We start from the raw sequence: 16141 nt of genomic DNA on the forward strand, positions 1-16141 counted from the left end.
TGAAACTCTGACTCTACTAAAAATACAGAAAATTAGCCGGGCGTGGTGGCGGGTGCCTGTAATCCCAGCTACTTGGGAGGCTGAGGCAGGAGAATCGCTTGACTCCAGGAGGCAGAGGTTGCAGTGACCCCAGATTACGCCATTACACTCCAGCCTGGGCGACAAGAGCAGAAAACTGTCAAAAAAAAAAAAAAAAAAAAAAAGTTGTGGATCTTTCTGATTCCTGATCCAATCTATTCAGGCTGGGGCCGCCCTGGTGTTTCAAACCCAGCAGTGAGCTTGGACAGACCCAGAGGTGTTTACTCCAGGTAGTAGAAGCGCTAGACAAAATCAGGCTCTTTTCCTGGTTTAGACCCCTCCTAGCTTACAGCACCTTAGGATGTGGGATGTCTGGAGGTCTGTGTAGCTGGAGGATGCTCGGAAATGTGAGGAGAAGATGTTTCCTCCTTAAAATCTGAATCTTTCTGAACACCTGAATTCTCCTGCTAGCCACAGATCCCACTCACTATTATCTTATCCTTGTCCTTCTGTCATCATTTACCTGCCTAATCCCTGAAGTTAATGAGTTTCCTGTTACTGGAAGTGCACTTCTCCGGGACCTTACTTGGAGAAGTTCTCACAGATGCTGCTTCTCCTCTGGCTCAGATCATGTCTACCGTGAACGAAGCAGCCCACCGGCTGTCCAAAAGTGGGACAAGCCTCTATGCAGTGCTGGAGCTTAAGAAGGGTGCCTCACCTGAAGACGTCAAAAAATCCTACAGGTTCAGACCTCAGTCCTTTATAGATCCATGGAATTTCCCCCTTAAAGCCTTTTTCTTTCTGTATCTGTTTTGCTATCTGATTCTTCTCCTTTTGTTTTTTTTTTTTTTTTGAGAGAAAGTCTCACCCTGTCCCAAAGCAGAGACAGAGACGGTTGAGCCTTCTGAGAAGCTGGGACTACAGGCGTGCACCACCACGCCTGGCTAATTTTTGTATTTTTAGTAGAGACAAGGTTTTGCCATGTTGGCCAGGCTGGTCTCAAACTCCTGACCTCAGGTGATCTACCTGCCTCGGCCTCCCAAAGTGCTGAGATTACAGGCGTGAACCACTGTGCCCGGACTACGACCCTTTTTTTGTTTGTTTGTTTGTTTGTTTGTTTTGAGACAGAGTCTCGCTCTGTTGCCCAAGCTGTAGTGCAGTGGTGCAGTCTCGGCTCACTGCAGCCTCCTCCTTCCTGGTTCAAGTGATTCTCCTGCCTCAACCTCCCGAGTAACTGGGATTACAGGTGCCTGCCACCACGCCTAGCTAATTTTTTGTATTTTTGGTAGAGACAGGGTTTCACCATATTGGCCAGGCTGGTCTCAAACTCCTGTCCTCATGATCCGCCCACCTCAGCCTCCCAAAGCGCTGGGATTACAGGTGTGAGCTAGTGCACCTGGCCCTATGACCCATTTTTAAGTCCCAATAAGCCCTCACTTTGGGGCCAAATGGGGCCATCACCCTCTTCATTATAGTATGGGAAGGAGTTTAAACCTTGGATGCTTGCCTCCATCCTTGTACCACATCTCATGCATTCCTTCTGCACTCTCTAGAGACTAATCCCTGTCATTCATCCTAAGCCTCCTTCCCCAGCCATTCCCCATTGCTTCCCCACCCTCCTTTTGGGTATCGCCTGGGTAGGAAACTGGCCTTGCAGTATCATCCCGACAAGAATCCAGGGAATGCTCAAGCAGCAGAAATATTCAAAGAGATCAACGCAGCTCATGCCATACTGAGCGACTCTAAGAAGCGGAAAATTTACGACCAGCATGGCTCATTGGGAATATATCTGTATGATCACTTTGGTGAAGAAGGCGTCAGATACTATTTTATTCTGAATAGTTGTTGGTTCAAGGTACACAATTCTCTAGGTCCTTTAAGAATAAGGAAAGAAGGGTGACCTTCCTCTCCTTATGACAAATGCTTCTGTTGTCTCATTTTCTGGGTGCCAGGAGGATTGAGGGAGGGAAGCTTGAGCAGTCATATAGAAAACTGCTGGACTGAGGCCATTCTCGCCTACCTTTTAGACACTTGTCATCCTGTGTACACTGCTCACTTGTTGCTGTTTCTGTTGTTGCTGCTGTTTTTGCTGTGGAACACTTAAACCACCACCTGAGCAGGATAGTGGGAGAAAATATCAGCAGAACGTCCAGAGTCAGCCTCCAAGGTCAGGTGAGAACTGTAAGCAGGGGCTGTGAGGTAAGAAATGCCTGGATTGGGAATGAAAGAAATGATTGGGGTCAGGTGCGTTGGCTCATGCCTGTAATCCCAGCACTTTGGGAGGACGAGGTGGATTACCTGAGGTCAGGAGTTCGAGACCAGCCTGGTCAACATAGTAAAATCCTGTCTCTACTAAAAATACAAAAATTAGCTGGGCATGGTGGCACCTGCCTGTAGTCCCAGCCACTTGGGAGGCTGAGGCAGGAGAATCGCTTGAACCTGGGAGGCAGAGGTTGCAGTGAGCCGAGATCGCGCCACTGCACTCCAGCCTGGGTGACAGAGCAAGACTCCATCTCAAAAAAAAATAGAAAGAAAAGAAAGAGTCTGGGCACGGTGGCTCAAACCTGTAATCCCAGCAGTTTGAGAGGCTGAGGTAGGCTGATCACTAGGTCAGGAGGTCAAGACCAGCCTGACCAACATGGTGAAACTCCGTCTCTACTAAAAATACAAAAATTAGCCGGGTGTGGTGGCGGGTACCTATAACCCCAGCTACTTAGGAGGCTGAGGCAGGAGAATTGCTTAAACCCAGGAGGCAGAAGTTGCAGTGAGCCAAGATCGTGCCACTGCACTCTAGCCTGGGTGACAGGGTGACAGAGTGAGACTCTGTCTCAAAAAAAAAAAAAAAGAAAGAAGGAAGGAAGAAGGAAGGAAGGAAGGAAGGAAGGAAGTAGGGAAGGAGAAAGAAAGAGAAAGAAAGAAAGAAAGAAAAGAAAGAGAGAAAGAGAGAAAGACAGAAAGAGAGAAAGAAAGGGTTGGTGGTGAAAAAAACCTGTGAAAATGGCAGGTTAACCCCTAAATATGACAATTTCAAGTCTGGCACTGGGACAAAGTGAAGGAAAAAAAAAGATCGATCTGTTTCTGTTCACCTTACATGACAAACTGACAGTTTGAATGTAGTGTCAGCTCCTGTTAAGCTAAGGAATGGGGTGGGAGAGTGTGTCTAGAAAGACAGTAGGTGAAGACAGATTTGAGGATGCAATTTTTGTTGTTGTTGTTTTGTTGTTGGTGGTAGTGTTGTTGTTGAGACGTAGTCTCAGTCTGTCACCCAGGCTGGAGTGCAGTGACACCATCTCAGCTCATTGCAACCTCCGCCTCCTGGGTTTAAGCGATTCTCCTGCCTCAGCTTCCCGAGTAGCTGGGATTACAGATGTGTGCCACCATGCTGGGCTAATTTTTTATTTTTAGTAGAGTCGGGGTTTCGCCATGTTGGCCAGGCTGGTCTCCAACTCCTGACCTCAGATGATCCACCTGCCTTGGCCTTCCAAAGTGCTGGGATTATAGGCATGAGCCACTGTGCCTGGCAGGATGCAATTTTTTCCATCTACTCAAAGGAAAGGGCCAGTTGCAGTGGTTTGTGCCTGTAATCCCAGCACTTTGCGAATCCAAGGTGGGCAGATCACTTGAGCTCAGAAGTTTGAGACCAGCCTTGGCAACATCATGAAACTCAGTATCTACAAAAAAAAAAAAAAAAGTCAGCCGGGCATGGTGGTGCACACCTGTAGTCTCAGCTACTGGGGAGGCTGAGGTGGGAGGATCACTTGAGTCCAGGAGGTTGAGGTTGAGGTTACAGTGAGCTGTGATCATGCCACTGTACTCTAGCCTGGGTGACAAGAGTGCCACCCTGTATCAGAAAAAAAAAAAAAAGGAGGAGGAAAGAAGGAGGAGGGGGAGGGGAAGGGGGAAGGGAGGAGGAAGAAGAACAAGAAGAGGAGGAGGAGGAGGGGAAGAGGAAGAGGAAGAAAAGAAAAAAGAAAAGTCTGAGATCATTCCCACCCCAAATAAATTTTTATATAAGTGGATTGAACTTCACACCAGTGCCACCTGGTGATGCTAATGTGTAACTACAAGGTAATGGTTTTCTCATCAGTACACCACAAAAAGTTACTAAACGTTTATATACGTAAACATATATATAATTCCATCATAGGAGCCAAAGGTGATTTTAGAAGAGAGGAAAATAGCGAAGATGATTTTTAAGAGATGAAGAAAGATGAGGTATGTAAACTGAAAGGCAGCAGTAGTTATCAGATAAGAAAAGCATGTAAGCTAACTTCAGATGAGTCATTAGTAGAAAGTTTACATCTTTACAGTATGGACTATGTGTTTATATCCTTACATGTGGGGGTTTGCTTTAAGTTCTAGGTAATTATTCCTTCTGATTAATAAAGCGCCACCTTCTTCTGCCCCTAGGTGCTGACCCAGTGAGAGTGCCTTCTGCTGCCCAGTCCCCTGGACACATTGAAGAGAGGAGCAAGTAGCCCTGTCCTGACATTGACCCTGATTTGACCCCTCTTCTTTTAAGAATCTCAAGAATCTCTTCAGAAGCATTGATGACATTGGTCCCAGTAAGGACATCACCTCTGCCCTTGGTACCACAACTGTGTATAGGCTTGCCCAGCTACTCTTCTTTTTAGTTGCAGTCCCAATTTTACTCCATCAGAAAGCCGCCCTCCCCTGCCTTCCCTTATGAGGTCTCAGGCAGTGGTGGCAGATTTTTCCTGAAGAGACTTTTTCCTGTGCCTGCCTTGTTATCGGAACCAGTGCCAGCTGGTAGGGTCCCTGAGCCTCTTGCGATATCACCACCAAGAGCCTGATAACTGAGCAGGGCGGATCCTGTCCCTGGAGCTGCTGCACCAGTTAACTCTCCCTTGTTGCAACTCTGTGTACCAAGTACCCCTAGCATCAGCCTCATTCCTAAGCTAATAATGCCTTTATGGAGCTGGTCTCACCTTCTGGTGCCCACGGCCGTTGGCATTGCCAGCCTCATTCCATGCCACTATGAGTCAGCTCAGGAAAATTGTGAGTGCATTTGAGGCTTAGGGGTAGTCATTCCATCTTTAGATTCTCCTTGGACTTCAGCTACCAGAACAGCATGCATTAGCCTTGGTCCTGTGGGTTAACTGAAGTTCAAACATCAGTGCCAGCTTGCCTCCATCCTTTTCACATCTTATGCAGGCCAATTGACATGTAATTTATTCTCAAAAATAGGGGCATGAAATATGTGATCCAGAGAAGATTGCACTTTCTGGACTCTTTTCCCTCTCTTGCCTCTTTGTGCTGCTGTTTTGTATCCTCCTCACACCGTGTATTTCCTACCCACTCAGGGTCACTACCTACTAACTCCTCAGACTTCTCTTCCTGGACTGGGAGAAGGGCTAAAGAATGGCAGTAAATAAAAGAGCTTTTGTCCAATTCCAAGGCATATTTTGGACCCAGAAAAGACAAATTGTGTCTGGGGTGGAGAAAAAAGGCCTAAAGAAATTGCTTCTTGGCCTTTTGGCTAATATCAAGTGGAGAAAAAGACCTATAGGAGAAAAAGAAGACCAATGCTCACAACTGGGTCAAGCCTGGCTTGGAGAGGAGGAGTCCTGGACACCTGTGGAGCTGGGGCAGAGGCTTCCTGGAGCCTTATGATTATGACTTTGTCAGTGCTCTAAAATTTCCCTGGAGGTTGATTCCCTGGGTGCCCAAAATAAGTCCCTGGCATTCAGTCCTTTCTGCCCAGCTCACCTTCTCCCAATTTCCTAACAAATTTGAAGTCCTTGGAGTGGCTCCAGGGATGTGTTCATGAACCAGAATCCCACATTTCCTTGGGGGCATGCTCATAGGTCCAGGCCTTGGCACAACACTCATTTCTAGCCTCTTGAGCTTCATTTCCTAGGGTGATAGAAGAAAAGGCAGGCAAGAACAAAAATGAGCCAGAGGTATTGGACAAGAGGCTTGATGGAGTCTCTGGAGCTGCTGTTCTGAATCACACAGTCTTGAGGAGGAGGACCAGGGTCACTGGCTGAGCCTGTGGAGGAGGCAACTGCTACTGACTCTAAGTCTGGCAAGATCTTTCCTCCCACCCTGAGCTATGTATGGGTGCCTCTCACACAGGCAGATTTAGATTCTGTGTCACTGTCCTGGAAGAAGGGCCCAAGCCAGAGCAGGGGTCCTGGGCTCAGAAGAGCCTTCAGAGTGAGAGGGCAGCACCTTTGCTGACCCACCTTTCACCGTAAGCAGTGGCGCTCGCCCCTGTCCTTGCTCAGGGGAGTCACCCATTCCTGAGTGAGTCAGGGTCACTCACTCCGTGACAGCTGTGGCTCGCCTTACATGAGCTAAATTGGGAATTGGAATGTCATGCAGATGCCCCTTGTCTCCCCACCCCCACAGTAAAATTAATCTCCTCTCTGGGGAGTAAGGGACAAACAGTGCTACCCACAGAGTGAACAAGAGAGAGTCATTTGGGAAACAAAAGGACTTTACAGAGAGAGAGGGATAGCTAAAACTACGTGAGCCTGGCGAGGGTGCAGAGCAGAAAGTAGAGACAGAGAAGTGTCTGAAGACTGCTATCTGGGACGAGACAGGTTGTTAACGGGACAGGAGAGATAGCAGAGCTATTTCAAGAGTGAGCCACAGAAGGGAATCCACAGGCCGTCTGAGTGAGGAAGGGTCTACAGACAGTGAGTGAAGGCCAGGAGCAGGGCCCAGGCCAGGGTAGGCACAACCACCGAGGGGATGAACTTCACCGTGGGTTTCAAGCCGCTGCTAGGGGATGCACACAGCATGGACAACCTGGAGAAGCAGCTCATCTGCCCCATCTGCCTGGAGATGTTCTCCAAACCAGTGGTGATCCTGCCCTGCCAACACAACCTGTGCCGCAAGTGTGCCAACGATGTCTTCCAGGTGGGTGCCAGGGATGGGGCAGGGCCAGGTAAAGCAATGCAGACCCGTGGGGGACTGATCAGGTCAGAGCTGAGACCCCAGAAAGTGATGGATAGAGTGCTCTCTGAGGTGGGTGGTGGCTGTTGTGGCTGGAGAGCAGAAGGGCTGGGGTCCAAGCAAATCCCAGAGCAAGCATGAGTCAGCAGCTGCCCTGCAGGCTGGCAGGTACAGCCTGTCCATAGACGGCAGCTGGAGTGCTGGGATCTGCTGAGGAAAGGAGACCCTGTGGAAACTGGGAGGGAGGGGATCCTACACCGGGCTTTGTAAGAGCCTGTGCCAGACTCTGCATTCCAGTTTGGAGTTTCACACTTTGAGAGCATTGCGGAAAATACGGAGAAAAGATTAATGAGATAATGAAACATTAAAAAACAAACAAAAAAACCCCAACCCTGTGAGAAAGCTCCATAATGGCAGTAAAACGATTTGTGTTTAAGGAAAGTTCAGGGCATCCACTGTGGAGGACAGAGTTAGACATAGTGGGCAGGAGACTGGGAACTCTCCCCAACTTGAGTTCATACCTGTTATCCTCCAGATTGTTCAGTAAAGAGGCCTACTGGTTCAAAGCTATTGAGGTCACTTGACAAGCAGAGAGAAGGCAAAGAAATTTACTTCTTAGAAGTCTAGCCAGTTTTGGTTTATTTGTGGTCATGGAGCCAAGCATAGCTAATCAAATTCACAGATACCATTTTAGCCACTGGTTTAGAAATAAAAGCTGCATATACCAGAATGGATTATAAGTGGGCTTATTTTTCTTTTCCTGTGCTACCGGGGAGGTTCTAGTAGGCTATGAAATGGAACAGAGATCAGGGAGAGTGAGGGGCAAAGGCACACATGCACACACACACACACACACACACACACACACACACACGGCCTTGCCGATTAAGCAAAAGCCCTGAATGTGGCCGGGCGCGGTGGCTCACGCCTGTAATCCCAGCACTTTGGGAGGCGAGGCCTGTGGATCACGAGGTCAGGAGTTCGAGACCAGCCTGGACAATATGGTGAAACCCCATCTCTACCAAAAATACAAAAATTAGCTGGTCGTGGTGGCAGGCGCCTGTAGTCCCAGCTCCTCAGGAGGCTGAGGCAGGAGAATCACTGGAACCCAGGAGGCGGAGGTTGCCATGAGTCGAGATCATGCCACTGCACTCTGACTTGGGTGACAGAACAAGACTCTGTCTCAAAAACACAAAAACAAAAACAAACCCTGAATAGACCAGAGCTGGTTTAGTAGGTGTGTCAGTGATACGGAACATCCCAAAAAGTATTCTTCAGTGTCAGAAATGATGAGGAAATGTGTTAAACACAAGGGATTTTTAACCTAACCAAGAAAATACTTCCCTTTTAAGTTCCTCGGGGCAGCTTGTTTGGGAAAGGAATGGGCTGGCTAGGTCCCGCCGTCCCACTATGTACCCTGTGACCCGCCCCTTGTGTGTCTGCTGTGTACCATCTTCACTGAAGACCAGCACTCTGTGGTCTCTCCTGCCATCTTCCCATTGAGGCCCGTTCCCTCTCCTATTCTTTATGTGTCCAAACCTGCCATTACTCAGTTCCAGAGTATCTCAGAGGCAGTAGATTTTCCGTCTCGGGGGACCTAGACCAAACGCTACGCCTCCTCATCCTGGGCGTGAAGTCCTGCATGAGAGGCAATGCTTTGCCCACCATCTTGGTGTTTCCTTGGTCTGAGGAACTCTGAACATCCTTCAGGCAGAGGTGCCTAGGAGGGAATGGCGGAAAGATTTTGCCGTCCTTTCTCATGAACTTACAGTGAAACATCCTCTCACTGGAACTTGAAATATGTGAAAACAAAGAGAAGTTTTGAAAGTTAAAGTGACGTGTCCTGTAGAAAAGTGGTCAGAATGTCCAAGAGCATTCCTGGGTGCCTCTGTCATCTGGCAGAGGGGCCCAGGAACAGGCCCCATACATGGAAGCTAGAATGTGTTCACGTGACCTGCTTGTTTAAGTCAACTCTTTCTACCCAAGCACACTGTTTCAGTTCCAGAAAGCTCTGGAATACTGATCTGGGCTCAGAGAGACCTTGGAATGGCTTGGGGCAAACCCTGTACAGAATATTTGGAGATAACGTGATATCCAGGGCTTTGGGGTGGCTCTGTGGGTCTGGAGTGATGTGTGTCGTTTGAGGTGCAGAGCAGCCCTGGCCCCTCTAAGGAGGAAGAGTGAAGAGCTCATCCCTTGCTGCTTATTTGGGAGGGCCTGGTGGGAGGCTGACCCAGTTCTTCAGCTGCACTCAAGTCTGTATATCTCAATATATCTCAGTAGATCTCTGAAAGATGAGCAGATTTAGTTTTTTCGCACATTGCCTCCACATTTTGACAACTGTAGGCATAATCAGATTGTCTGTTTTCTAAGTATGGAGCAAGAATAGGACTTTTGGAAAGAATAGGACTTTTCCTCTGTCTTCAAACCACTTAGGAAGAATACCCTTAGAGTGTTGCCTAGAAAGTTAACGGTTATCAAAGCGATACCAGTGTATCATTTAGAATTTGTAACATGTAAACATACTGTTTCCAAGCAGTGTAGGGGTTCATACCATGAAAAGCAAATCTGCTATTCACCTCAGACCCTCAACTGTCTTCACCAGATAGAAGCAACTATTACCAACTTTCTTGGGAATACTTCCAGAAAATTTCCACAAATCGGCACATGTTTGCATGTGTATATGTTCTCAGGCGAGACCCATCGCCCCCCACCTGCCTTTGTTCACTTACTCGCTGTGGGTGATTGTCTGTATCCACCATTCAGATTTATGTCTTCCTTTTTAAATAGCTGTGTAGTTTTCATTGTTATGTCTGGACCACAGTCTACTTAAATAATCTGTCCTCTAAAACATTTAGATGGTTTCCCGTGTTTTATTGTCCTAAAAACTGCCGTGATGGACAACAAACAAGAGTTTTTGGGAATTGGGATTTTTTTTTTTTTTTTTTTTTGAGATGGAGTCTCGCTCTGTCGCCCAGGCTGGAGTACAGTGGCCGGATCTCAGCTCACTGCAAGCTCCGCCTCCTGGGTTTACGCCATTCTCCTGCCTCAGCCTCCCCAGTAGCTGGGACTACAGGCGCCCGCCACCTCGCCCGGCTAGTTTTTTGTATTTTTTAGTAGAGACGGGGTTTCACAGTGTTAGCCAGGATGGTCTCGATCTCCTGACCTCGTGATCCGCCTGTCTCGGCCTCCCAAAGTGCTGGGATTACAGGCTTGAGCCACCGCGCCCGGCCCCGGGAATTGGGATTTTATAAGACCAAGTTAACTAGAGAGCCAGGAAGCAAAATTTGAAAACAATTTATTTTAAAATAGTGGCTACATGAGGTGGCTCACACCTGTAATCCCAACACTTTGGGAGGCTGAGACAGGAGGATCACTTGAGCCCAGGAATTTGACAGCAGCCTGGGCAACATAGTGAGACTTCATCTCTACAAAAAAGAAAATACTGTTAGTTGAACAGTATTAAGGGGTTGGGAGGAAATCATCCATAATCTTACCTCCCCAATACAGTTATTTTTATTTTTGCATATTACTTTGTTTTTTGTTTTTGAGATGGTGTCACACTATGTTACCCAGGCTGATCTTGAACTCCTGGGTTCAAGTTATCTTCCTGCCTCAGCCTCTGGAGTGCACACCACCAAGCCCAGCAGTTTTTGCATGTTACATTCAAGCCCATATCCCCAAACATTTTTACATAGTGGTCATCTTAATGTAATTCTTTTTAGAGCTGTAACAACTCTTTCTCTCTGAATTGAAACAGAATGAAACACCAAGACACCACATTAACCCCCTCTAATTTCTTCCTCCTCCTTTCCCCACACTTGCACCCACTCAGCTACCAAGAACTTCCACTAAAGGAAAGCTGTTGGTGTGGGAATTTGACACAAACATCTTCCCATGTGTTTCTGTATTTGTAAATTCTATTCACTCCTAAACGGCTTTAAAGCAAGCCTTCAGTTTATTTTTATACCTGCCTCCACTTCACTGTGGGCATTTGTTTTTGAGCCTGCAACCTGTTGTAATTTAACAGACGACCAAAAGTCCTTGTAAGAAGATTGTTCTGGAACAGCTTTTCTGGAGGATGTCTGTCTACGGAGGGACTTGCAGAGGGGGGATTGTCAAGAAAGGAGCCTCCTTCTCTAACAAGGGGCAGTCTAAGAGAGATGACTTTTGTTTTGCGCCACCCAAACTCCATTTCTTTATCCTCTAGTTGTTAGGACCAGGTGTCATCAGGTACAGGCCTGCCAGAGAAGATTCTACCCAGCCTGCCTCCTCGACCACTTCTACCCATTCTGAAGGCGCCAGGACTTCTTCAGTCCAACTTTGGGCCGGTCTCCCTGATGCGAAATTGGTTCACTAAAATTGTATGGATTGCATTAAATTTGTAGCAGGGTTAGGGCTCTTCTGTAGGGAAGAATCTTGATTTAGTGAGAACGAAAACCTAGATTGAGGCTTAGCACTCCTGGATTCTCCTCTGACGAGTTTCTTTGTTAATTTGCCACACAGTGCAGTCAGGCTATTTCATCACTTCAAGCCTGTTTACATGACCATAAATGAAAAGGGTGTTTGTTTATTTGTTTATTTATTTTAATTTTTATTTTTTTTGAGACGGAGTCTCACTCTGTCACCCAGGCTGGAGTGCAGTGGCGCAATCTCAGCTCACTGCAAGCTCCGCCTCCCAGGTTCACACCATTCTCCTGCCTCAGCCTCCTGAGTGGCTGGGACTACAGGCGCCTGCCACCCCGCCCGGATAATTTTTTGTATTTTTAGTAGAGACGGGGTTTCACCGTGTTAGCCAGGATGGTCTCGATCTCCTGACCTCGTGATCCGCCCGCCTCGGCCTCCCAAAGTGCTAGGATTACAGGCGTGAGCCACCGCGCCCGGCCTATTTATTTATTTTTGAGACAGGATCTCATTCTATCACCCAGGTTAAGTGCAGTGGTGTGATGATGGCTCACTGCAGCCTCGAGTTCTCAGGCTCTAGCCATCCCTCCCACCTCAGCCTCCTAAGTAGCTGGGACAACAGGCATGCACCACTATGCCTGGCTAATTTTTTTGTAATTTTTTGTAGAGACAAGGGTCTATGTTGCCCAGGTTGTTCTCCAACTCCTGGACTCAAAGGATCCTCCCAGTTCAGCCTCCCAAAGTGCCAGGATGAGCAACTGTGCCTGGCAGAAAAGGGTGTTTTAAACTGATTTTTTTTCCCCCAGAGACAGGGTCTCACTCTGTCGCCCAGGCTGGAGTACAGTGGCACGATCATAGCCCACTGTAACCTTGAACTCCTGGGCTCAAACGGTCCTCCTGCCTCAGCCTCTCAAGTAGCTAGGACTACAGGCATGCTCCACCACACCCAGCCAATTAAAAAAAAAAAAAAATGTTTTTGTAGAGACAGGCTGTCTCAAACTCCTGGCCTCAAGCGATCCTCTCAGTTCAGCCTCCAAAAGCTCTGGGGTTATAGGCGTGAGCCACTGCACCTGGCCTTAAACTGACCTTTAACATCTCTTGCAATTCTAACGATTTGGTTTCACAAAGTTGAAAGATATTTTTGTGGCTTTCCATTTTTTGAAGGCTTTCCATTCTGTGCCCACTGCCCTAATTTGGCCCACTCTTCTGCTCATCGCTCCTCCTTCCAAGCAGTAGGGCTTGGTTTACCAGCCCCTTGGGCCAGACTCTTCCCTAGGTTCTGCCACCCATAGCTAGCCCTCTGTTTACAGTCCCTCTTATACCTGCAGCTCAGCTTTTACCAAAACCTGGATTCTTCTCAGGCTCTTCGGCTTTTCTCCAAATGTCTGGTCTTCTGCCTGCCGTTTTCCCAAGGTTTTTCCAGCATATTCTGAGTGTCTGGCTCACAGAACTTGCACGGTCCATCATTCATCATTGGCCAGGCCTTCAGGTTGGGGGAAATAGCCTCCAAAATCCCCTTTGCATCCAGAACCTATGTCCCAAATTAGCATCTCTCTGGATAGCCAGGGAAGAGAGAAAACATTCTGACATAAGTATGGATTTGATAGACTAGCTGCATTTACAGAGCATCTTTCGAGATGGAACATTTCTATTAGATGCTATGGAACATTACAAAGGAAATAGAAGGCGTCGTAAAGCCTAAAAGAGAGAAAGAGAGCTCGTGGCATGTATTCCACACAACAGCCTTGAACATAGCCTAGAATTAAATTCCACTTATTTGTTCCACTCCATCTTATCCTTCACAGTGGAGAAAGAACAGTCATTTCATACCCTGTGGTTCTGTGTGGTCATTTCTTTTTAAGGTCTAGGTTAGGATTGTTAACAGTCCTCTGTGTTTGTGCATGCCTTATAATTTATAGAATACTTTCACAAACATGATTCCATTTGAGTTAGATCGAATGGACGTTATCTCTGTTTTACAGAAGAGAACACAGGAAACAGGTCACAGTCACACAAACAAAGGGACAGACTAGGGACATAAATCTAGGTGTTCTGTTACATTTCCTAGAGTGATGGAATTTCCTCCACACACCACATCATTGGCACATGAAATTTTACTTTATGGGGCTGGCTTCCTTGCATAAATGTAAGATTGAAGGAAAGAACAAGACATTTATGTGTATAACAGAACCAATCAGTTATCTCTTAGTCTCGAAATTGAAAGATAAACAGAAGCAGAAGATAGGATTTTTCTAACTGGATATTAGTCAGCTGAAAGATCTTTAGCCTAATGTAGAGACTGTCAGCTATGAAGATGTATTAAGGAAGTTATCATGTATCCCTTAGAGTATAAAATCCTTATTTGTGATGAGAAAATTGAGGGACTTACAATCAGGGTAGGGAGTAATTTTTTGTGTGTGCCATGGACCAGTTTGTCAGTGTGTGAAACCTATGGATCCTTTCTAATAACAATATTTTTAAATGCGTACCATGTAATACATATGATTATAAAGGAAACTGATGGCATTAGAATACAGCATGTATTCTCAATGGGAGCGATATTGCTCTCAAGGGGAAAAAAATTGATTCTTGGAAGGGGGCTCTTGTTGCCCAGGCTGGAGTGCAATGGCGCGATCTCGGCTCTCCGCAACCTCCACCTCCCCGGTTCAAGCGATTCTCCTGCCTCAGCCTCCCAAGTCGCTGGGATTACAGGCATGTGCCTGGCTAATTTTGTATTTTTAGTAGAGACGGGGTTTCTCCATATTGGTCGGGCTGGTCTCAAAACTGCCGACCTCAGGTGATCCGCCCACCTTGGCCACCCAAAGTGTTGGGATTACAGGTGTGAGCCACCACACATGGCCAAATTTTACTCTTTTTATGTGTAAAGGGTAGATAAGCATGCGGTACATAAACAGATACACAGTATATCTATGATGTTAATATTTAATGGGGGGAATGGGAGCTATTGGGAGGAAATGTCTAAAAAGGATCCTGAGCAGTGGCACACACCTACAGTCCCAGGTACTCAGGAGGCTGAAGCAGGAGGATTGCTTGAGCCTAGGAGTTTGAGGCCAGCCTGAGCAACATAGCGAGACCCTATCTCTCTCTCTCTCTCCCCCCTTTTTTTTTATTCTGAGGCAGAATCTCACTCAGTAGCCCAGACTGGAGTGAGGTGGCTTCATTTCGGCTCACTGTAAACTCCACCTCCCAGGTTCAAGCGATTCTCATACCTCAGCTTCCCGAGTAGCTGGGATTATGGGTGCATGCCACCGTGCCCAGCTAATTTTTGTATTTTTAGTAGAGACAGGGTCTCACCATGTTGGCCAGGCTGGTCTCAAACTCCTGACCTCAAGTGATCCGCCCACCTTCCTGATTTTTGCCATAGCTATGTACCACCTGTACTATAATTTAATAGTTCTATTTTAAAACACTCACTTTTAGGCTGGGCACAGTGGCTCACACCTATAACTCCAGCACTTTGGGAGGCCAAGGCAGGTGGATCACTTGAGCTCAGGAGTTTGAGACCAGCCTGGCCAACATGGTGAAACCCTGTCTCTACTAAAATATAAAGAAATTAGCCGGGTGTGGTGGTGAACACCTGTAGTCCCATCTACTCAGGAGGCTGAGGCTGGAGAATCACTTTAGTCCGGGAAGCGGAGGTCGACAGTGAGCCGAGATTGTGCCACTGCATTTTAGCCTGGGCTGCAGGAGTGAAACCCTGTCTCAAAAACAGACAAACAAAAAATGACCTTTAAACCTTAAATATTTACTTTATCCTTATTCTACACAATGAAATCCATGAAAAAATGTCAGTTTTGTGGGCTGTTTTTTTCCTGATATGCATTAGAATTAATACGTAAAAAATCTTGAACATCCATCCCCATACCACCTCCAGTCTTCATGCTTGTCATCAGTATTATACCGTATTTTGGGAAATACAATGAGGGCCTCTAAGCAATATGAGCCAGAGGCCCTGGAAAGTCTGAAGGATAAACTTTACTATTTTATTACAAGTCAAATGTAGTCTTAATGCCAAAAAGCACATGTATGTAAATATTGGCCAGAGAGACTAGCAAAGGAAATGGGGTTAGGATTTGGCTGGGGGCTAGCATTGCTGAAGCAGTCATAGAAGGGAAGGGCTGCCCTGGAGGTTAAGAAGAAAGCCAGCCAGGCCCCACAGAGGATATGGCAGGAGGAACTGGACTTGTGAATCAAGAGGGAACTCTGGGAATGGGGGATGAAAGGCTACATGCAAAATACTGGACTGTGGTGTCCGCAGCAGGGAGCGGCACCAGCCCTGAGCCAGACAGTGAGGAAGGCAGAGGTGCAGCCTCTCCCCACCGCCCTGCCCTCTGAGCTCATACACTCCCAATTTCTCTCTCCCAAGAAAGAAACTCTTCAAAGGACTTAGGGTTGGACTGCCTGAGTAGCGATGCCTCAGCCCTCTGGGCTCCAGAAGAAATGCAATGACTAACCAATGAGATGAGCTGCTAAAGATACTGCTTTGGCAGGCAGGAGAGTGGTGAAGAGGTAGTGTCAGTGTGCCTCCTTCAGTTCTGGCTGTCGGGAGTTTGAAGGAAGACATTGGCCAAGATAACCCAAGTCCTGATTACTTTTTTTCTTTCTAAAAATTGTAAGCCTGGCATGGGGGCTCACCCCTGAAATCCCAGCACTTTGGAAGGCTAAGGTAGGAGGATCGCTTGAGGCCAGGAATTTGACATCAGCCTGGGCAGCCTAGCAAGACCCTATCTCTGCAGAAATTTTCTTTTTTTTTTTTTTTTTTTTTTTTTTTTTT

The 16141-nt window shown here is 47.0% G+C and overlaps 2 protein-coding genes across 8 annotated transcripts in view; both read left to right on the forward strand.

Moving 5' to 3' along the window:
• The window catches only part of DNAJC5G (DnaJ heat shock protein family (Hsp40) member C5 gamma), a 10661-nt gene extending 5231 nt beyond the window's left edge, over positions 1 to 5430 (forward strand). Inside the window, exons 2-6 of one of the 6 annotated variants that reach the window (XM_017876941.1) lie at positions 29 to 308; positions 646 to 761; positions 2046 to 2190; positions 4166 to 4233; positions 4429 to 5430. In XM_017876941.1, coding sequence (XP_017732430.1) covers positions 649 to 761; positions 2046 to 2190; positions 4166 to 4222 — 315 coding nt within the window. In that variant the 5' untranslated portion in view covers positions 29 to 308; positions 646 to 648 and the 3' untranslated portion in view covers positions 4223 to 4233; positions 4429 to 5430. Of the gene's footprint in view, positions 1 to 28; positions 309 to 622; positions 762 to 1659; positions 1874 to 2045; positions 2191 to 4165; positions 4234 to 4428 lie in introns of all 6 variants that reach the window. The other 5 variants (XM_017876939.1, XM_017876940.1, XM_017876938.1 and 2 more) reach the window with 5 other exon arrangements.
• A 982-nt stretch (positions 5431 to 6412) lies between these two features.
• The window catches only part of TRIM54 (tripartite motif containing 54), a 25511-nt gene continuing 15782 nt past the window's right edge, over positions 6413 to 16141 (forward strand). For both annotated transcript variants that reach the window (XM_017876943.1, XM_017876944.1), the window contains exon 1: positions 6413 to 6906. In XM_017876943.1, the coding sequence (XP_017732432.1) occupies positions 6739 to 6906 (168 nt within the window). In that variant the 5' untranslated portion in view covers positions 6413 to 6738. The remainder of the gene's footprint in view (positions 6907 to 16141) is intronic.

This window comes from Rhinopithecus bieti, unplaced genomic scaffold (genome assembly GCF_001698545.2).
Source record: "Rhinopithecus bieti isolate Rb0 unplaced genomic scaffold, ASM169854v2 scaffold_7681, whole genome shotgun sequence".
Classification (NCBI taxonomy): Eukaryota; Metazoa; Chordata; class Mammalia; order Primates; family Cercopithecidae; genus Rhinopithecus; species Rhinopithecus bieti.